This window comes from Piliocolobus tephrosceles, chromosome 16, assembly GCF_002776525.5.
Source record: "Piliocolobus tephrosceles isolate RC106 chromosome 16, ASM277652v3, whole genome shotgun sequence".
NCBI classification, from domain to species: domain Eukaryota; kingdom Metazoa; phylum Chordata; class Mammalia; order Primates; family Cercopithecidae; genus Piliocolobus; species Piliocolobus tephrosceles.
Window position 1 is genome coordinate 46,160,878 of NC_045449.1, and position 22,184 is coordinate 46,183,061.

Genomic DNA, 22,184 nt, shown 5'->3' on the forward strand with positions numbered 1-22,184 from the left:
ATGGACCAGCATGGAGCCCACTACCCCCAGATAATCTGCTCTAGAAGGTCTGAATGTTTGTTTTCAATTTGTTACATGCCTGCAGTTTCACCACATAGAGATTCATTTGGGTTAAACATCCTGTTTTAAAATACAAATTCACCTGGAGGGTGAAAATACTTTTGATTGTTCAGTCATGTGCACTAGACCTGTTCAATGGTTTCCTTCCAACTTTTGGTTAAGATGGCTTCACTGAGGACATTCAGTGAAGTGGTTTTTTGAACCACTATTACAGGCAATGCACAGTGCTAGGTATACTGAGGGTTATAGAAGTAACAGAGGATGCGTTTTCTCAGAAAGAATGAGGGCTTTAGAGACTCCTTATCTCTGCAGCTTAAGCATAACAGTCATAAAGACTGTACTTTCAGGGATCATTTCTATAGTTTGTTGCTAGAGAAGTTTCCCTAGACATGTGGAGCACCAGAAACCATGTGGAGGAGATGTAGTGTTCTTTCCAGAGCATGAAGCTGACTCTTGGTGCTGCTTTGCTGCACCTGCCATTTGCCATTGACAATCATTCTTCTCTTCCTCTGGGAGAGTAAGGAGTAGAGGACACAGTCTGAGTGGTTCCCATTTATGTGAGTTTTTTTTATTATTGTACTTTAAGTTCTAGGGTACATGTGCACAACGTGCAGGTTTGTTACATATGTATACATATACCATGTTGGTGTGCTGCACCCATTAACTCATCATTTCCATTAGGTATAGCTCCTAATGCTATCCCCTCCTCACTCCCCGCATGTGGTTTTTTGTTTTTGTTTTTAGAATAATAATCACAGCTAGCATTCATCACACACATACCATGTGCCAGACTCAGTTTCAAGGGCTTTCCTTACAACAGGTGTGTGAGGTTGATACTGTTATAATCCCTATATAGCAAATGAGAAAACTGAGGTTCAGAAAGGTAATCAGCTTGCTCAAGGTTACATAGCTATTAGGTTCTAGAATTGGAATTTGAACCCACTCTTATTGAGGCTCAACCTTGTCATAAAAAGTGAATAATGCCACTTCATTCATTCACTCATAGTTTCTACAAATGTTTATTGAGCATATGCTATGTGCAAAGCATTTTTGGGGTGAACACAACATAGGTCCCAGTCCTTCTATAACTTATTTTTGAGCAGAATAAACCAAATCATTATACAATACACTTACCTTATAGAGTTGTTGTTATGTACATAAAAGTGCCTAACACAAACATGTCACATAGTGGATAGCCAACAAATATTCCCAAGAAATTTATAACCGCATGGGAAAGATAAAAAACAATGCACAAATAACTATAATTCAAGATATATTGTGGCAAGGCTTTAGAAGAGGCCATATTTTATTTTATTTTCCAGTTTTATTGAAGTATAATTGGCATACAAAACACTGCACATCCATGGTACTGTAAAAGCCCAGAGAAGGGAGTCCCTTCTCTGGTGGGCTTGAGAAGCCTTCATGGATGAGTTGGCATCAAGACTTGGCCATGGGGTGAATGGGATAGGTTTTTGGTAAGACACATTGCATGCAGAATTACCATGTGCTAAGACACAGGGGTGATAAAGTTTAGGCATTTTTGGGAACCAAAGGGTGATCTTGTTGATTAGGTAAAAGAGAGTAATGGGAGGTATGGCAGAAAAGACAGGATGGAACCAACTCTCGGAAATAAGAATTTTGACTGGGTTTGAGGAGGACAGATAGGTAGTTTGGAAGAGTAAAGCATGAGTCAGTGATAGGTAAGCTGAGGAGGGATGCTTTAGTAGTGGATAACATTTGGGTCTTTGGCACAAGGGCTGAGGTCACTGGAAGGCAGAAAATGGTTGCAAATTGCCTATGTTCCCTGTACCCAGAGAAGGAAGACAAATCTCCTTGCCATACTTTATTTTATTTTTCAGTATCATTGGGTGTAATTTGTATACAAAGCACTGTAAATAAGGAATGCATATAATTTGGTGCCCTAACCACTTTTCAGAATGTTATGTCAATGGGAAAATATATTCTATGGATATATGCTTCAACTTTTAAAATATGATTGGTCTGAAAATTAAAGACTGTATTCACAATTTTTGAGATCTGTTAACAAGATTTAATAGATTTTCAAAGCTGGCCCAGGCAACTTTCAACTTTGTTTCATTAGGAAAATGTATTCCAAGGTCCAAACAACTGGAAATGAACTTTTAGAATACAGTCAATATTTGAATTGAGAGCTGCTTGTCTAGAATTTCCTTAACAGGCAACCACTGGTAAATATCTATTTCTTTTACCGAATTTTCCAAAATTGCCCCATCATATGATTACCTGGGGATTTTGTTAAAATATATAGACTTCTAGGCCTCTACCCTGGAGATGCTAATTCACTAGGTCTGGGGTGGACCCTGAGAATTTGTTCTTCAATAAGAGGTCCAAGGGATTCTTAAGATCAGGAAAGAGTGTACAAATCTTTATCAGAAGACCCTGTTTTTTGATTTTTGTTTGTGAGGTAGGTGCCTATTTTGGTTCTCGACTGAATTTTAACAATGAGGGGAAAATCTTACCAGCAGGGCTTAAGACCTGTCAATAGCTGACAACATTTCAGCCTGATTTAGCTCCCGGGGTGAGGAGATGGGGATATGTTCATATGCTGCTCTGTGCTTCCTTGTGAACTGGCAACATCTCAAGATGTTTCTGATGCTGGAGAATCTCTCAAAGTGGAATAGAACTGAAAGCCCTGGTCCCAAGATGAGCCAGGTAAAGCCTGGGATTGACTGGTTGATTGTAATCAAACCTCTGGGGACCACTGACCTGTACTGATATACCAACGGAGCTGGTCACATAGTCATTAGCCTTTAGATCAAAGTCCATTCCATTTTTTTATGACTTGGATAATTGGGTACTTTATGTAAGAGTTTAATTATGACTGCTGTACATACTGTACAAAGTAATAAATGGGTAAGAATGATACTTTAGGCTGGGCACGGTGGCTCATGCCTGTAATCCCAGCACTTTGGGAGGCCAAGGCGGGCAGATCACGAGGTCAGGTGTTTGAGACCAGCCTGGCCAACATGGTGAAACTCTGTCTCTACTAAAAACACAAAAGAATTAGCTGGGCATGGTGGTGGGCACCTGTAATCCCAGCTACTCAGGAGGCTAAGGCAGGAGAATTGCTTGAACCCAGTAGGCAGAGGTTGCAGTGAGCCGAGATTATGCCACTGCACTCCAGCCTGGGCAACAGAGTAAGACTCTGTCTCAAAAAAAAAAAAAAAAAAAGACAAGAAAAAAAAAAAAGAGTGATACTTTAGTATAGAATCTTGTACAATTAGGGAAAAAAGTCAACTTGGATTTCTGTATATATATATCAGTTCTTTACTAGAAAAAAGTGTACACATAAGGATAGGCATTTTATGAAAAATGTCAGTAATTCATTGTAGTTCTTAGAGTGGTTACCAGTAGAAGCTGGCTTTCAAAATTCTGTTATTATTTATTGATTCAGATTTTGGTGTAGTGTGAATGAGTGAAATAATGTTATATCTTTGATTAGGATTCTGTTGTTATTTTTCAATTAATCTATGTCGGTAGCTTTAGCATTTATATTAAATCATTTTCTTCATGAAAGCTTCTAATGAGGAAACAAATTGATTGTATTTATATATTGGATTCTTGCCACCACAGTGTGTATTCGGTCATGTCTTTTGAAGTATATTTTTGCTGGTCATTTTGTGGTTTGTCTTTGAAGCCAGGCTTTGGGGGAAAAATTATTCATTTGGATGAAGGTTTCAATTTAACAAAGCTTTCTTATTTTTGTCTCTCTTCTCTTTCATCCCTTACTTTTCTTTTCTTTCTTTTTTTCCCCTCTTGCCTTTGTGTGAGTGATTTAGAGGAAAATGAAGGCACCCCAGTCCCATCTTTTCGGAATAAAATCCATACTTCATAGCATTGCCTGGAAGTGCCTTGCCCTCTGTCTGCCTCTTCACGCTTGTCCCTACCCCTCCCTGAAATGCTCTCTTGTACTGAATGAGTCTCATACCGAACTCAGACAGCCCTTGCTGCTTCTTACCTCCATTCACTGATTTAGCAAACATTTATTAAGCACAAGCTCTATGCCACTGCCCCTTGAGGGCCCAGTGACAGAGAGACAAGAAGATGCTAATACAGTATTATAGGTGTTACTGAGAGGCATGCACAGATGTGCTGTGGGAACCCTAACATAGGACACTGAGCTGAGCCTCGAAGGATCATGGAGGGTCCACTAGGAGAAGAAGGAGGCATGAAAGAAAAGGTTTGCTGGCAGAGGATGCAGCAACAAGTGGGCAGGAGTGTGAGCAGGAGCTGGGGGGAGGACCTAAGTGCTGAGGTGAGCCATGGAAGAATTTCAAGCAGGATAATGATGTAACTAGGCTTGCCTTTTAGGTCATTAAGATAATGAAGATGCTAATGACTAACAGCTGAACATTTATTGGTGGTTTATCAGGTTCTTTACGTGCATTACCTCTGTTAGTCCTCCCAAGAACTAAATGAGGAAGATGTGGTTATTATTTCTGTTTTAAAGGTGAGGAAACTGAGGCTGCAGAAAAAGTCTCAGCTAGAAGATGGAGGAGCTGGGACTTCAACCCAGACCTGTCTGCAAAGACTTTGCTCTTCATGCTCATTCCATTCCCTTTTCCATCAGCACTGAGGAGAGTAGGTCAGAGGGAGGAGGATGAGGGCAGGTGGACCGTTTGCCATGTAGTTACATGGATGTGGGTGAGGCCTTTTAAGAGCTCACATGAATTCAGTGTCTGCAGAGATGGAGAGGAGATTGATTAAAAGGGTATTAAGGGAGTAGAATCTACAGGTCTTGGTGACTGATGGGATATATATATAGTAATAGAAAAAGAGATAAAGGGACGATTCCCAAGTTTCAGCTGGGTGGATAGTAATATCATCCATTGAAATAGGGAACACAGTGGGAGAGGTTTGGGATCTGTGGGACAAAGGACAGTTCTACTCCTGAAAGAGAAGAGTAATGATATCTCCTGCTTTTGAATGTTTTAATGAACTAAGGTATTTAATATATGCAGGCGCTATAGTGAAGTCTTTGGCAATTGGTTTCTTCTCTGATCAGCCTGAGCTCTATGACCTATCCCTCTAGTCCTCTAATATTCTCTGACTCTCTTGTCTTTTCATCCCACAAGCCTAGAAAAATCCTAATCTCGGATCATCAGTTCAACTGTCCAACTTCTCTGCTTGTATATCTGGGAAGCTATTCAGTTCTGGAGAAAAATTGCACAATTGGATTGCACTACAGTAAACCTTTTAATTTAATTTAATTTTTTTTTTTTTGAGACAGGGTCTTGCTCTGTCACCGTTGCTGGAGTGTAGTGGCACAATCATGGTTCACTGCAGCCTCAACCTCCTGGACTGAAGCAGTCCTCCCACCTCAGCATCTCAGGTAGTGGGGACCACAGGTGCAAGCCACTACACATGGCTAATTTTTTTTTATTTTTTGTAGAGATGGGGTCTCACCATGTTGCCTAGACTGGTCTGAAATTCCTGGAATCAAGTGATCTGCCCACCTTGGCCTCCCAAAGTGCTGGAATTATGGCATGAGCCTCCATCCTGGCTGCACTACAATAAAGCTTAGTCTTCAACCTCAACCGAATCCTTAGTGATAACTGGTAGTTATTTCACATGCCCCAAATCAGCAACCTTTTTCCTTGATTTTTTTTCTTCCCCCAACCCTTGTCAGTCTTTACCTCATCATATTGCTTCTCACTCTTTCCATGACATCACAGTCTACTTCATAAGAGACGAGAGGCTCTCAGGATGGAACCTACTCAGTATCCTACCCTGTCCCTTACTCAACATAACTGCTTTGGGGTGCTGGGCTGGCCCTTTGCTACCTTTACTTCTGGGCCTGACCCCTCTGCCTGACCTCCCTCTGCATCTTGGGCCTGGCCTCTCTGTGACCCTCCCCTCCCCTGCCAGGCTTCTCTCTGATCCAGAATCCTCCTTCAGCAACTGTGTTGTTTTTTTTGTTTTGTTTTTGTTTTTTTGAGACAGAGTCTTGCTCTGTCTCCCAGCTGGAGTCCAATAGTGCGATCCCGGCTCACTGCAAGCTCTGCCTCACGGGATCACGCCATTTTCCTCCCTCAGCCTCCTGAGTCACTGGGACTACAGGCAGCCACCACCACACCCAGCTAATTTTTTTGTATTTTTAGTAGAGACGGGGTTTCACTGTGTTAGCCAGGATGGTCTCGATCTCCTGACTTTGTGATCTGCCCGCCTCAGCCTCCCAAAGTGCTGGGATTACAGGCATGAGCCAACAGCAACTCTTATCTGCAGGCAGTAAGACACATTCTGGCATTAGTCAGACATGGGTTCTTGTGGTCCCAGTTTTTACCATTTGCATATTCTGGGCCAATTACATTACTTCTACACAATTTGATTATTTCGGCCAAACTAGTCCACAGTTGGATTTTCTGTGCTCTTAGACCCTCACAAAGTGTCTGGCAAACAGTGGAAATTTATTCATCTCTACTATTGAGAGAACAAATGCAGTATTCATAACTTGAGATACAGAGACTGTGTTGGCATGTTAATGCTGAGATATCCACCTAGCCTAGATGAACTCTAATAACTAATCTAGCTTAAAAAATTTTTACGTAACATTTGCCTTCAGGTGAATAATATGTCCGTGTTCATAAAAAGGAAAATATCAAAGGCATGATAGCTGAGTTTTTCCAAGGAGATTTTAAATGTTTTTGTAGAAACCATCTCATTTTTAAATGAATATCAAATTTTAGAACTTGACCCTGATTCTGTACAAGATAAACTGTGGTGGCCCCACAGTGTGGACTTTTAAACTGCTATGATGCAATCAGATAACCTCTCCATGCTTCATTGTTCTCATCTGTAAAGTGAAGGCTAGATTAAATGATTTTAAGTGTCCTTCCAGCTATAAAATTCAGTGAGTATATGGATCACAGTCACACAGTCACTCAGCTATCAGTTATTCACTAATCAGATAATGGTGTCTCAGTGGTCGAAGAGTAGCTGTTAACCTGAAGCAAGCAAAAAAAATAAAACAAAATTAGGTTTTTAAGCATCAACAGTGACAAAAAAGACAGAGCAAGGGCCAAAGAGACAACAGTTTAGAATACAGTAATCAGCTGTATTCTACATACATAACCAGTACCTTGTTTTCTCCAATACACAAGTTTGGAACCAAAAGGCGTCTCTGACTTTCCTCTTGATTCTGTGCTCCCAGCCAGTCTCTAAGTCTGTTATCTCATCTCTTGTCTCTTCTCTTGCTCTCAAGTAGCTTCCTAATCTATCTCCCCACTTTTCTTCCTCCCATCCATGCTACACATCTCTGCTGGATTCGATGTGGACATCATTCTTTATCCTTAAAGACAAGCAAACAAACAAACCTTTCAATGACTCCTTTTTATTTACAGGGAAAAAAAAACTCTCTAACTCTGACCTGTTATTTAGTGTCTTTATTTTGAAATAATGTATTTGGCTGGCATTTCTCCTTTATTAGTTCATCGAATTATAGTTCGTTGCCTATTACATGCAGGAAGTATGGGGATTGTGTAGACATACTAGTGAGATTTGCTGGTGAAAAAACAGTCCTCACGCTAGAAAGTAGGGGAAGGAATATTAGAATGTGGGTTTCCAGTGTTGCAATCAGGAAGCTAATCACTCACTGATCAAAAAGAGTTCTTAGGTTTCTTAATGTTTATACCCAGAGTGGGTGTTTCATTGACCATAGCAATGATTCCATGTAGCAAAAGTGTTATAGGAGACTCTAGTGGTAAATAGTACTTTAATTTCTTTTCAAAATTTAATTTCTTTTTTGCTGTCCAGGAATGGACTTTAAAAATTATGGTGGGGTAGCAGGTGATGAGTTATACTGTCAATCTCAGATAATGTTGTTTATTTAATAAAAGTTTGATTGTGACCATTGTGTTTAGTAAGTAGGTGAACATTGTATTATCTACCTAGATGTGCTTGTACATATAGACTCAAGACCACTGAAATATTACATCCCCTAAAAGAACCAGGACCTTCTTGTGGTATGTTCTTCTATTACATAATTGAGTTATACGCCTATTGTGTGTTGTTACAATAGTATTTATTTGCCATATTAGATTGTCATCTCATTATATACAAAGAGCTCATATTTTGGACTAGATTATAAGCTTCTTGTAGGTAGGCATTAGGTCTTGTACTTTTGGTGAGATTAAGGAACTGGGACTGGAAGGATCACCAGCTGTCCCACCAAGGACCTTCTTTTTGCTGCCCAGTTGTTTCTAAGGCTGGTACCTGGACCCCTGGGTCCCAGGCCTTGGATGCCTCCACTGGGGACTTCCACCAGATGGTGCTCTTTTCCCATTTCTCCTTGTGGGGTGTCACTGGCCATGTTACTCTTTGCCACTTGTCCATACCTTCTGCAAGGTAGTAGATGGGACACTTTCAGAAGATAATTTGAAAACAATATGAATCTTTCCAAGCGAGAAAAGAAATTATAGGAAATATTTAGTGTACAGACTCTTAGCAGTGCTCAGCAAAACCATTTCCTTGGGCATAAATAAACTTCTACCATGTGGCTCACTATTCAAGGTCAGTTGCAAGGGGTTTTCCTAGCCTTAACAACTTGCATGGAATCCGTGCTCAACTAGGTGTCCATCTGAATCCTAAGATTCCATTTTCAATGCCAGGATAACTCCAGTGTTAGCCTTTGCAGTCTGTTTGGAGACAGCCATTATCAGAGAAGAGAGATGTTCAAGAGAGAGATAGAAGTCTTTGGACACTGAGTATTGCAGACAGCCTATGCATTCAGAAGGCATTGCTATTTTAGTACAAAAAGGAAGTTCAAGCTGAGTACAGTAGCTTACACCTGTAATCTCAGCACTTTGGGAGGCCAAGGCAGGCAGATTGCTTGAGTCCAGGAGTTCAAGACCAGTCTGGACAACATGGTGAAACCCTGTCTCTACAAAAAATACAAAAATTAGCCAGGCATGGTGGAGCATGCCTGTAGTCCCAGATACTGGAGAGGCCAAGGTAGAATGATGGCTTGACGCTGGGAGGCAGAGGTTGCAGTGAGCTGAGATTGTGCCACTATGCTCCAGTGTGGGCAGCAGAGCAAGACCCTGTCTCAAAAACAACAAAAAAGAAGAAGTTCAAATTTGGATGTCCTTAAGTCATTAAGAAGAGATTTGATTTTGTTCAGCAGAGGTTTACCAAAACAGAGTATATGATGTATTTTAAATTTCCGTAAGTCACAGGTAAAATAACACTTTATACTTCAGTTGCAAAAAAAATAATTCATCTAGATGTTCTAGATTTATAACATCACAGATGTTGGCCTTTCTGGATAGCTAGTTTTATAATGCCATTACAACTCTATTCATCTAATTCAGTGGGTCATATCATTTTTGGTGGGTGTGGGGCGGAGGTGAGTTATTGACACTAATGAAGTCTATGGACTTTTCTCCAAGAGAAAAGAAAACAAATATTACATTTCACCCACAATTTTAGGGAGTTTAGGAAATCCCCTGAAGCCCAAACTATGGACTCCAGGTTAAAGACCTCTGTCTAACCACTCCCTAATACTCATATTAGAGTTGATTCATGCCTATAGGCTATCTAACAAAGCAATTGTATCTTCTCTTAAGTACTAGATTTATTTTTTATTTTATAGCCAGTAGGAAAGCAGTTAATATGGAATTTAAGAGCTTGGACTCTGGAACCAAGTAGACCTGTGATATGGTTTGGCTCTGTGTCCCCATCCAAATCTCATCTTGAATTATAACCCCCACATGTCAAGGGAGGGACCTGGTGGGAGGTGATTGGATCTTGGGAGCAGATTTGCCCCTTGCTGCTCTCATGATAGTGAGTGAGTTCTCACAAGATCTGGTTGTTTGATTAAGTGTCTAGTGCTTCCCCATTCTCTCACACTCTCTCCTTCCACCTTGTGAAGAAAGTGCTTGCTTTCCTGCCACCTTCCACCATGGTTGTAAGTTTCGTGAAGCCTCCGCAGCCATGTGGAACTGTGAGTCAATTAAACGTCTTTTATTTATAAATTACCCGGTCTCAGGTAGTATCTTTATAGCAGTGTGAAAATGGACTAATATCACCTGGATACAAATCTTGGTTCTGCCACTTAGTAGCTATGTGATCTTGGCCAAGTTGTTTGACCTTCCTGAGTTTGAGTTTCCTCATCTGTAACATGGGGTAATAATAGTAGTCCTGGGCTGTGCATAGTGGCTTCTGCCGTAATCCCAGTGCTTTGGGAGGTCAAAGCAGGAGGATCACTTGAGGCCAGAAGTTTGAGACCAGCCTGGGCAACGTAGTGAGAATTTGTATCTACTAAAATAAAAAATAAGGGAAATTAGCCAGGTGTGGTGGTGCACACCTATAGTCCCAGCTACTTGGGAGGCTGAGGCAGGAAGATTGCTTGAGCCCAGGAGTTCAAGTTTATAATAAGCTATGATTGCAGCACTGCATTCCAGCCTGGATGACAGAACACAACCTTGTCTTAAAAATAAAAAAAAAGTACTGACTTCCTAGGGTTGTTATGAATATTAAATAAAATAATACATGTGCCAGGCGCGGTGGCTCATCCCTGTAATCCCAGCAATTTGGGAGGCCAAGGTGGGCGGATCACCTGAGGTCGGGAGTTCGAGACCAGCCTGACCAACAGAGAGAAACCCCTCTCTACTAAAAAGACAAAATTAGCTGGGTGTGGTGGCGCATGCCTGTAATCCCAGCTACTCAGCAGGCTGAGGCAGGAGAATCCCTTGAACCTGGGAGGCAGGGTTGCGGTGAGCCAAGACTGCACCATTACACTCCAGCCTGGGTAACAAGAGCAAAACTCTGTCTCAAAAATAAATAAATAAATAAATAAATAAATAAATAAATAAATAAATAAATAAATAAAATAATACATGTAAAACATATACCTAGCACAGAGCTGGATGTGGTGGCTCAACCATGTAATCCCAGCACTTTGGGGAGGCTGAGGTGGGTAAATCACTTGAGGCCAGGTGTTCAAGACCAACCTTGCCAACATGGGAAAACCCCATCTCTACTAAAAAGAAAAAAATTAACTGGGTGTGGTGGTGCACGCTTGTAATCCCAGCTACTCAGGAGGCTGAAGCACGAGAATCGCGTGAACCCAGGAGACAGAGGTTGCAGTGAGCCGAGATTGTGCCACTGCACTCCAGGCTAGGTGACAGAGTGAGACTCTGTCTCAAAAATATATATATGATGTATATGTATATATGTGTATCTAGCACAATGCCTAACATATAAATGCTAATAAATGTTAATCATTTTATTATAGTTGGGAAATAGAATTATTTTTCCTTTCTTTTTTTTTTTTTTTTTTTTTTTTGAGACAGGGTTTTGCCATGTTACCCATGGCTGGTCTCAAGATCCTGGGTCCAAGCAGCCTACCTGCCTTGGCCTCCCAGAGTGCTGGGATTACAGGCATGAGCCACCTCACCTGACCAGTATTTCTAATAATATGAGAACAGCTACAGTTGTTTGTCTGACCTGTTTCATCAGGATCTATCTAATTAGCTGACTGAGGGGGATAAAGCTCTGAGTACTTTGATCTCAGTAACCATGTTCATTGGTTAGCTCCATGGCCAAGAATCTGATATTCTCTCCCTTGCAATCTGTTGATTTAGATGCAGTAGCCCTATTTTCAGCAGAAACCTGATGATGTTTTCTGTGAATTGTTTGTTTATTTTTTACTATTTCAACTTTTATTTTAGACTTGGGGTACATGTGCAGGTTTGTTTCAGGGTATATAGTGTGATGCTGAAGCTTGGGATGCAAATGATCCCATCACCCAAATAGTGAGCACAGTACCCAATAGTTTTTCAACTCCTACCCCTCTTTCTCTTTTCCCACCTCTTTTAGTCCCTAGTGTCTATTGCTCATAAGTACCTAATGTTTAGCTCCCACTTTTAAGTGAAAACATGCAGTATTTGGTTTTCTGTTTCTGCATTAATTTGCTTAGGATAATGGCCTCCAGCTGCATCCATGTTGCTGAAAAAGACATGATTTCATTCTTTATTATGGCTGCATCATAGTCCATGGTGTATATATACCACATTTTTAAAAATCTAATCCACTGCTGATAGACACGTAGATTGATTCCATGTCTTTGCTATTGTGAATAGTGCTGTGATGAACCTACAAGTGCATATGTCTTTTTGGTAGAAGGATTTATTTTCTTTTGGATATATACCCAGTAATGGGATTGCTAGGTTGAATGGTAGTTCTGTTTTAAGTTCTTTGACAAATCTCCAAACTGCTTTCCACAGCAGCTAAACTAATTTACATTCCCACCAACAATGTATAAGTGTTCCTTTTCCTCCACAGCCTCACCAGCACCTGTTGTTTCTTGACTTTTTAATAATAACCATTCTGGCTAGGTGTGGTGGCTCACACTTGTAATCCCAGCACTTTGGGTGACTGAGGCGAGCTTGAGCTTAGGAGTTTGATACCAGCCTGGGCAACATTGAGAAACTCTGTCTCTACAAAAAATACAATAATTAGCCAGGTGTGGTGGCATGTGCTGCTCCCAGCTACTGGGAGGCTGAGGTGGGGAGGATTGCCTGAGTCCAGGAGGTTGAAGCTGCAGTAAGCCATGATCACACCACAGCACTCCAGCATAGACGACAGGGCGAGACCCCGTTTCAAAAAAATGTAATAATAATGATAGCCATTCTGATTAGTGTGAGATGGTTTTCATTTGCATTTCTCTGATGATTAGTAATGTTGAGCATTTAAAAATATTCATTGGCCACTTGTGTGTCTTCTCTTGAGAAGTGTCTGTTCATGTCTTTTGCAAACTTTTTGATGGCTTTGTTTTTTGCTAGTCCGATTAAGTTCTTTATAGACTCTGTGAATTTGGGGTGGCAACCTAGAACTGTGTGTTCGCAGCATGAAAGATACTGAAATATATTTGTAGATGAACCATATCTATTATAATCATCATTTCAACCATAGTACCTGGGCAAAGGGCTTGTCATAGAAAACATCCAATAAATATTGAATTGGTTGGCTGAGTCACTGAATTCTTTTAGAATAGTAAAATATTTTTAGAGAAAGACTCCGTTAATTTTGATGATTGTTTTAATTGTTAGATTATGTTTTCAAGACTTTCCTCCTTAGTTTCTTATTAGAGGTCCTGTTCTGATACTGGTTGTTGGTGATGGAAACTTGTCCATTCCACTTAAAAGCTGTGTAATGATGAGTAAGTTATTTAATCCTTGATGCCTCAGTTTTCTCATTTAGAAAATGGGCATAATAATAGGGTTAGAGTGTGGAGGAAATGGGTTAATGTAAGAAAACTGCTTAGAGCAACGTCCAACAAAATGTTCAATAAATCTTAGCGCTGGGCGCGGTGGCTCAAGCCTGTAATCCCAGCAGTTTGGGAGGCCGAGACGGGTGGATCACGAGGTCAGGAGATCGAGACCATCCTGGCTAACATGGTGAAACCCCGTCTCTACTAAAAATACAAAAAACTAGCCAGGCGAGGTGGCGGGCGCCTGTAGTCCCAGCTACTCTGGAGGCTGAGGCAGGAGAATGGCGTAAACCCGGGAGGCGGAGCTTGCAGTGAGCTGAGATCCGGCCACTGCACTCCAGCCTGGGCGACAGAGCAAGACTCCGTCTCAAAAAAAAAAAAAAAAAAAAAAAATCTTAGCATTGTTATTAGCACTACTATTATTACTACTACAGTGACTGCTGCTTATCAAGATTCCCTCGATACTGTGGGTTCAGTTTATTTGTACCTTTCCCCAAACTAAAATTCATTTTTTATTTTTTACTTTTTTTTTTTCGAGACATGGTCTCACTCTGTTGCCCAGGCTAGAGTGCAGTGGTGCAATCATGGGTCACTGTAGCCTCAACCTCCCAGGCTCATGCAATCCTCCCATCTCAGCCTCCTCAGCAACTGGGACTACAGGTGCACACCACCACACCCAGCTAATCTTTGTACTTTTTGTAGAGATGGGGTTTTGCCATGTTGTCTAGGCTGGACTCAAGCTCCTGGGCTCAAGCAATATACCCACCTTGACCTCTCAGAGTGCTTGGATTATAGGTGTGAGCCACTGCATCTGACCTAAAGTTCAGTTAAAACATCTTTATTTTATTTATTTATATTTATTTATTTATTTTGAGACAGAGTCTCTCTCTTGCCAAGGCTGGAGTGCATGGCTCAATCTCGGCTCACTGCAACCTCCGCCTCCTGAGTTCAAGTGATCCTCCTGCCTCAGACTCCTAAGTAGTTGAGATTACAGGCATGCGCCACCACGCCCAGCTAATTTTTTTGTATTTTTAGTAGAGACAGGATTTCACCGTGTTGGTCAGGCTAATATCGAACTTCTGACCTCCCAAAGTACTGGGATTACAGGCGCAAGTCACCGTGCCCAGCCAAAACATCTTTAATTTGAAAACATGAATAGCATACTCTACAATGTAATACTAAAATTTTAAGACTGTGTTCTGTAGCATAGAGAAAATATTGTGAAACTTTATTCTTCCATTTTCACTATTGGAGGCACAAATGAAGATGAGTTTATTTTTACTGAATGTGAAAATGATCATCATCAATATAGTTGCAACATTCTCTCTCTGCTCATTCTGTACTCATCATTTTTCAGTTCCAAATGTCATTTGCATGGTCCTGATGACATTGAGTATGGATATTGCAGAGGAGTGATAGCTTCCCTTTCCTATTGAAGCTGAAGCTTCAAAGAGAAGATTAAAGAAGTGTTTGTTATCTATCTGCACAGGCCTGATATGAAATTCTCAGAGGCTTTTAGGATAAACACAACTCTGTATGTGTGCATTTATGTACTTTTTCTTCTGTATACTTCTATTGTGGTCTTTGTATTTTGGTTTAAAATTTCTAATTTCAGACTTGTTGGATTCTCTGGCTAAAGAAGAATTGTTTTCAGAAAAACAGTAAGAATTGGAAGATGTTGGCAGGATATTACTAAATCCCTCCTGAAGAGTATAGAATTCTCTATTGTGGAATTATATTTCTAGAGAACATGAAGAAGGCCACCCATGGAATATCTTTAACAAGACAAGACCAAGATCTTAAAGGTGTCCAGCAGAGACTAATCTGTGGTGGCCTCCAGTGAGGGATGCAATTGCTCACCTTTTGGGATTTCCTTTTAGAAGTGTTCTTTGTGAGCTTTGGAATAGAGGTGTGGCTTTTTTAAAAAACAAACTCCCTGTAGGGTTAATCCATAAATAATATTTAGAGAAAGAATAGAGGGAGAAAAGTTAGGATAGCAAGATACCTTCTTAAAAAGAAGGGAACTAACATTCCACTTCATACTGTTCCACATCAAGTTCTACATATAATTTTTAGTGTCAGAATTTTCTTTTCTTTTTTTCTTTTTTTTTGACAGGATCTTGTTCTATTACCCAAGCTGGAGTCCAGTGGCGTGATCACAGCCAACTACAACCTCAACCTCCCAGGTTCAAGCGATCCTCCCACCTCAGCCTCCCCAGTAGCTAGGACTAGCATGTGCCACCACGCCCAGCTAATTTTTGTACCTTTTGTAGAGATGGGGTTTCTCCATGTTTCCCAAGCTTGTCTTGAACTCCTGGGCTTGAGCAATCCTCCTGTCTTGGCCTCCCAAAGTGCTGGGATTACAGGTGTGAGCCACCACGCCCAACCTCAGATTTTTTTAAATTGACAAATGCAGTGGAATATATTTAAAATGCACAGTATGATTTTATATATATATACACACACACACACACACGGTGAAATGATTACCTTAGTCATATTAATTAGTACATTCATCACCTTACATGGCTTACATGATTACCTTTTTTTTTTTTTTGGTGAAAATGCTTAAAATCTATTCTCTTACCAAATTTCAAGTATGTAACACAGTATTATTAACTATAGTCACCATGCTGTACATTAGATTCTTAGAACTTATTCATCTTATGATCGAAAGTTTGACAGAAATATTTAATTACAGTATTACCAGGAATAAAGCAGGTTCTGCTATTTAACATCAACTAGATGGACCTACTATTTTATTTGATACTGTTGAGTTCTTAAGATATAACTACTATTGGCAGAAGCAATACTCTTAGTATATGTGACTTATAAGATCATATTTCTTCTCGACTAACAAGAGAAACCAGGAAGCCAGGGCACTGTAAGGTAGGTAGAGAAAAGGACTGAAAATGTGTATTAGTTGGAGTGGGCATCATGGGACAGGGAGGCACAGAAGAGGCTGAGATCATCAATAACATACTTTGCCTATTTAACAATTTACCTAGAGCACCTTTTAACTGCCACTGCATGACTAGGGTTTTTTCTGGGCCAATAAATGAGAAAAACATTGGTTAGCACAGTTCCTGCTGTTGCCATCATCAGTATTTTGGAAAGGAGAGAGAGAGTGTGTGTACATACACATGTGCACATACATGTATGCACATACTCGAACCCTAATTTCTATTTATATTAAATTAGAAGTTGGGTAATGATAGGAATTGGGGGTTAGGGAAGTGCCTCAAGAGAAGATGGAAAATAGCAAGAGCAGATAGAAAATTGCTCAGCCATTTGATGATTTGCTTGATTAGTTATGTTTTACAGAAAGGAGTTTTATGGAAAACTCTTCATGGTGGCCAAGTATGGTGGAAAGCTGCACTGTCTGCTAGGTGGAGATTGACCCATCATACTATTATTTCACAACGTATTTAAGTTTCATCCAGTTTCAGCTTACATATGCCCCTGCATTGATATGGACACTCCTTCTTCCCAGCTTTTGAAGCTTTCCACTTCCCGCCCCGTCCTCTGCCCCTTCCTCTCCTCTTTGCTACTGCAGATGTCAAAGCTGTCCTGGAATTTCCTCACCCTCTAACCCAAGTATCTTACATCTCTCTTCACCTGATTGCCAGCCCAGAACTGTTCTGGAAAAGGAAAGGAACAAGAAAGGACAAATTGTCAGGTTTCTTCTCCACTTTCTTATGTTTGATAATGTTCCCCAAATTCAACTGTGAATTATGGCAACATACTTACTCTCCACTGACCTCTTCTGTCTTCATTGTCTGAAAATTTATCACACAGTAAAGAAATAACCAATATACTCACTGGGCTGACACTCTGCCCTGAAGAAGCCAAGCCTAATTTTAGTAATGTATGTACTAGAAGACACACCATTATCACCTATCTCCTTTTCTGCATCTTTTTTTGTGGTTTGTGGACCTTTTAAACTGCAAATTCCAACCTGCCTTTTTTTTTTTTTTTTTTTTTGTTCTGTTTTGTTTTGTTTTTGGCTTTTAGCAGGGTGAAGCCATGATTTTTAGTTTCTACCTATAGTGATAAGTGGAAAAGAGGGATGAGGAAGGGGCTTTACTGGCCCATCAGAAACAGAAACTAAGAAACCATGACTGTATTCTCTCTCTTGGGCATCACTGCAAAAGAATTCTATAAAAAACTGTGGACTCCCTCCCTAGGTTAAAAAAAAAAAAAAGCTCCGACGCACATATACACTCCTGAGAGGTCAAAATGAAGATAGAAAAGCATCCCTTATATTTGGTGGCATGAAGGTTATTGTGTCTGTAGCAACAGTTAATGTGCAGTGGCTCTGAGCCTGACTGGGGGATGTTGAGTAAGTGGGCAGTAAGGGAATAAAATGAGCCAAATGTAGACAATGTTTTTGAAAATGTCACTGTGACATGAGGGGAAACAGGACAGCAGGTGGAGGGATGTGAAGGGGTGAGGGAGGATTTGCTTTATTTTTATATGAGCATAAACGCTGATGGAAAGGGCCAAACTGGAGGAAGAGGTTGAATACAGACAAGAGAAAAATCGATGAAGAATAACGTAAAGTTTCTGTGAAGGTAGGAGGAAATGGGATCCAAAATACAGTAGACTTTCTTGGGTAATCATCATATATAACATTGTTTTTGTGGGAAAAGAAATGCAATTTAGTTTCCAAATAAGAGACTTACAAATGATCCTTTCCACCATTGCTATTTTGTTAGTTTAAGACTTCAAGGGTTGCTGGATGCAGTGGCTCATCCCTGTAATACCAACACTTTGGGATGCCAAAGTCGGAGGATTGCTTAAGCCCCAGCCTGGGGAACAAAGTGAGACCCCATTGCTACCAAAAAAAAAAAAAGACAAAAAACAAAAAACAGTAATTGCTTTTCACTCTCTCATTGCAAGGTCATTGAGAACTAGTAGTAATGTGTGTAAGCATCTAGATGTGGTGGCACGTGCCTGTGGCCCCAGCTACATGGGAGGCTGAGGCAGGAGGATCTCTTGAGCCCAGCAGGTCAAGGCTGCAGTGAGTGATGTTCATGCCATTGCATTCCAGCTTGGGTGATAGAGCAAGACCCAGTCTCGGGAAAAAAAAAAAAAAAAAAAAAAAGACTTCAAGGGTTGTCAGTTTTGCCAATTATATCCTAAAATAATAGAGGAGATAGGATGGTACAATGAACTGCAAGAGCCCCATTCTTGGCTCAGACACTAAAATGTTAGACAACCTTAAGTCAATTGCACTAAAATGTTAGACAACCTTAAGTTAATTGTTCATGTTTCACTTGTTGTTGTTTGTTTTATTTTGATTTTTGAGACGGAGTGTCGATCTGTCACCTAGGCTGGAGTGCAATGGCGTGATCTTGGCTCGCTGCAACCTCCACCTCCTGGGTTCAAGGGATTCTCCTGCCTCAGCCTCCTGAGTAGCTGCGATTACAGGCACCTGCCACCACACCCAGCTAATTTGTGTATTTTTAGTAGAGACAGAGTTTCACCATGTTGGTCAGGCTGGTCTCGAACTCCTGACCTCGTGATCCGCCTGCTTTGGCCTCCCAAAGTGCCACCGCATCAGCCACCGCACCTGGCCCATGTTTCACTTGTAAAATTAAGAATTTAGGCTTAAAAGGCAAAGCCCAGGAGTTCGAGGCTGCAGTGAGCTATGATTGTGTCACTGTACTCCAGCTTGGGTAACAGAGAAAAAAAAATTAGGCTTAGGAGGCATTTGAGGATGTGTTGGTGTTGGTGGTGGGGTTTGACTGTTGTAACAACTGGGAGTGCCTCTGGTGTTTGTTACCTAGGACCAGTGATAGTAATGGTCCTGTAATACACAGGCCAGACTGTCACAACAAAGAACCATCCTGCTGAAAGCCTGTAGAGCTCTTGATGAGAAACCCCAGACCACCGCTAGGTTCCCTTTTAGGATCTTTCCAGCTCTAAAGTCAAAATTATCTGAGGAATTTCAGTGAATTAAATGCATCTTTTAAGCCATTGAGACTCTTTCAAATGTCAGGGACAACCTTTTGTTTTCCTCAAAATTAGTAGTGACTTTGGCTGGTTATAGACTTTAGCAAGCTTCCTGGACCAGGTGCTATAGCTACGGTAGGCCAACCAAAATTGAGAAATACAAGTTTGACTTACTCCCTTTTTTTCCCCTTGTATTTCAGGTACTATTGGGATTTTCAGCGCCAAGGTGAGTCCTCTTTGACCATGTATGGTTTTATGCTAAAAATGTGTAAATGGGATTGTTTATTTCTGTCTCTTCTCTACAAACTTCACAGAGTGGCATTAGTCATTTCCAAGGAAAGTTAGTGGAGTGTTTAATTAACCTTCACCCTGCTGCGCCCCCCTGCCCTGCTTTTAGCAACAAAAGGCTCTATGCTTCTTCCTTCTGAGCGGATTGTTGCTAGATTATTTTATAAAACCAAGGCTATAATATGCTTTAATTCCTTGAGCTTTGTTAGGTGCCAACAGGATCCAGTAGCATTCAAATAAAATGGTAGCCCAGTCCATAATAAAAACCTTGGGAGGGTTCCAACTCAGCTAATCCTTCATTTGCTCCAGAAATAAATTCCAGTATGTTACCTCCTCGATCACAGTGCCCTTCCACACAACCTGCCTGTCTGGCAGCAGAGAAATGTCAGAAATGGAGCAGTGTTGAAATTCCCACTAGAACAGTGTTATCACATTTTAATATGAGCCTTGCTGCAGCCTCAGTGCTTCTAATTGCTTTCAAACCATTGTTTTCCTGCTTTTGCTTGATGAACCCAGCATCTGGCATGATTCTAAAAAGTACTACAGACAGCTGTGTGCAAAATTAAAAAAAAAAAAAGGCCAGGATGAAAACACATTTTTAAAAGGTTCAGAATTGAAATTTTTTTTGTGAATTCAAACAGTTTGAGGGGATATCTTTTAAAGTATTTGCCTTCCTTCCTTTTAGTACTTGGTCGAGAATGTTGGAAATGTCAACCTGAATATTATCTTAATTTATTGTAAATGGAGGGGCTTTATTTTCTCAGATAATCAGAGTTTTAGATCAAACTTACAAATAGCTTTATGAACTATTTTGCTCTATAACTTTCTTAAGCAACTGTAAACTTTTTAAGTACTTTTTATTCTCTTAATGTTGTCACTGTATCCAACCTCAGTGAATAGTAATACCTTAAATAAATTAAAATTGTGAGTGGTTATAATAGTTTTATTAAAATTTTTATTTTTCTGGCTCATACTTTTAGTGTATTTCAAGTTTTTATAAAGCTTTCTTTTAAAGCCATCTTTAAGAAATAAAAATCATATATTTTCAAAGCTTCTTGACTCTTGTAAGTTAAAGTGGGAGCACTTACACTATTTTACATAATGTGATGTGCTGTTACTATATATCTCACTGTCCTAAAGCACTGATAGCTGAAAACATAGATTGAGCAGTGGATAATTTTATGTAATAATGTAGCGGTTTGCTTTGCAAAATGTGAATTGCACTATTCAGGGGATGGCCCTATAGTTCAGGGTTTAACAGATGTTAACCAAAATCCACAGGGGGAAGAATATGATTGTGAACTGGCAGAAATGAATGAAACTGTGAGGGTAGAATTAATTACCTAAAGGAGAAATAAAGAATTAGTGTCAGAGATGTGGTATAGGAATAGGTTGAGAAGAGAAAATAATTTTGGAGCTTAATACAAGAGACTATATGGGACTAAAAAAGACAAAGGGAACATCTTACCAGATTCTTGACATGGTGGCATTGCAGTCATCTTTCAACATAAAGCCGCTTCTACCCATCCTTTCTCTCTTGGAGAGAGGACAGAGGTAGAGCAGCCAAGGAGACAAGTGAAAATAGTTTATTTAGAACAGAAAACTGTATTTGCTTCTTGACAGCGATTAAATATACGTGGCAAAATCTTAGTGCATTTGGAAGTAAATGTAAGGAAAGATGATACAGAAAAACTCATGCCCTAGCCCCCAGTCTCATGCCTTCTCACATATTTTCAGGGGTGGGGGGCATTAGTGAGAGGTAAAAGTATCTTTTACTTTGCCCTTTTGATCAGACCTTAGCTGATTACGTGCTTCAGAAGCTGGTGGGATGGGTAGGAGCAGTAACTGGTCTAGATAAGGTACAACAGGACAATTTAAGATTATGAAAAGATTAGAAATATGTAAGAAAGAGAACAACTAGCAGAAGAATCTTTAAAGCCCTTGAAAACTGGGTGGTGTTGGGATGGGAGTGAGAAAGAACAGAAATGATGGCCCCAAACTTTCTGAGCATTTTTATCTGTGACAGGACCCTCTGTACAAGAAGATGATGGGATGAATTTTATTAACTCTGCATCTGCCTAAATATGCACTTGAGTTCTTCAAGATATTTGAACTAAACCGGGTCTGATGCCTGGAAGGAAAATAGTCTTTCATTATAAAAGATCCATTATTTGTATATCCTTTTAGTAGCACACATTTTAAAAATAGTAGCCTTGGCCGGGTGAGGTGTCTTATGCTTGTAATCCCAGTACTTTGGGAGGCTGAGGCAGGCAGGTGGATCACCTGAGATCAGGAGTTCGAGACCAGCCTGTCCAACATGTACTAAATACAAAAAGTTAGCTAAGAGTGGTGGTGCATGCCTGTAGTCCCAGCTACTTGGAAGGCTGAGGCAGGAGAATTACTTGAACCTGGGAGGTGGAGGTTGCAGTGAGCCGAGACTGTGCCATTGCACTCAAGCCTTGACAACATGAGCAAAACTCATATCTCAAAAAAAAAAAAAAAAGCAGCCTTATCAAGATATAATTCATATACCATAAAATTTACCCTTTTAAAGGGTACAAGTTAGTGGTGTATATATAGTATAGTATAGTATAGTATAGTATAGTATAGTATAGTATAGTATAGTATA

At 40.3% G+C, this 22,184-nt stretch overlaps 1 protein-coding gene and 1 non-coding gene across 20 annotated transcripts in view; both read left to right on the plus strand.

The window, feature by feature from the left end:
- The window catches only part of SKAP1 (src kinase associated phosphoprotein 1), a 329,329-nt gene that overhangs the window by 56,059 nt on the left and 251,086 nt on the right, over positions 1–22,184 (plus strand). For all 19 annotated transcript variants that reach the window (XR_002730034.2, XR_003310003.2, XR_002730031.2 and 16 more), the window contains exon 3: positions 19,468–19,493. Coding sequence is in view for 13 of the 19 variants with exons in the window: in XM_023204350.2 (XP_023060118.1) it covers positions 19,468–19,493 (26 nt within the window). In the remaining 6 variants the exon portion in view is untranslated. The remainder of the gene's footprint in view (positions 1–19,467; positions 19,494–22,184) is intronic.
- Positions 392–607, plus strand: LOC111537713. Its single transcript, XR_002730081.1, has one exon. It is a non-coding gene; the product is annotated as a small nucleolar RNA U3 (small nucleolar RNA).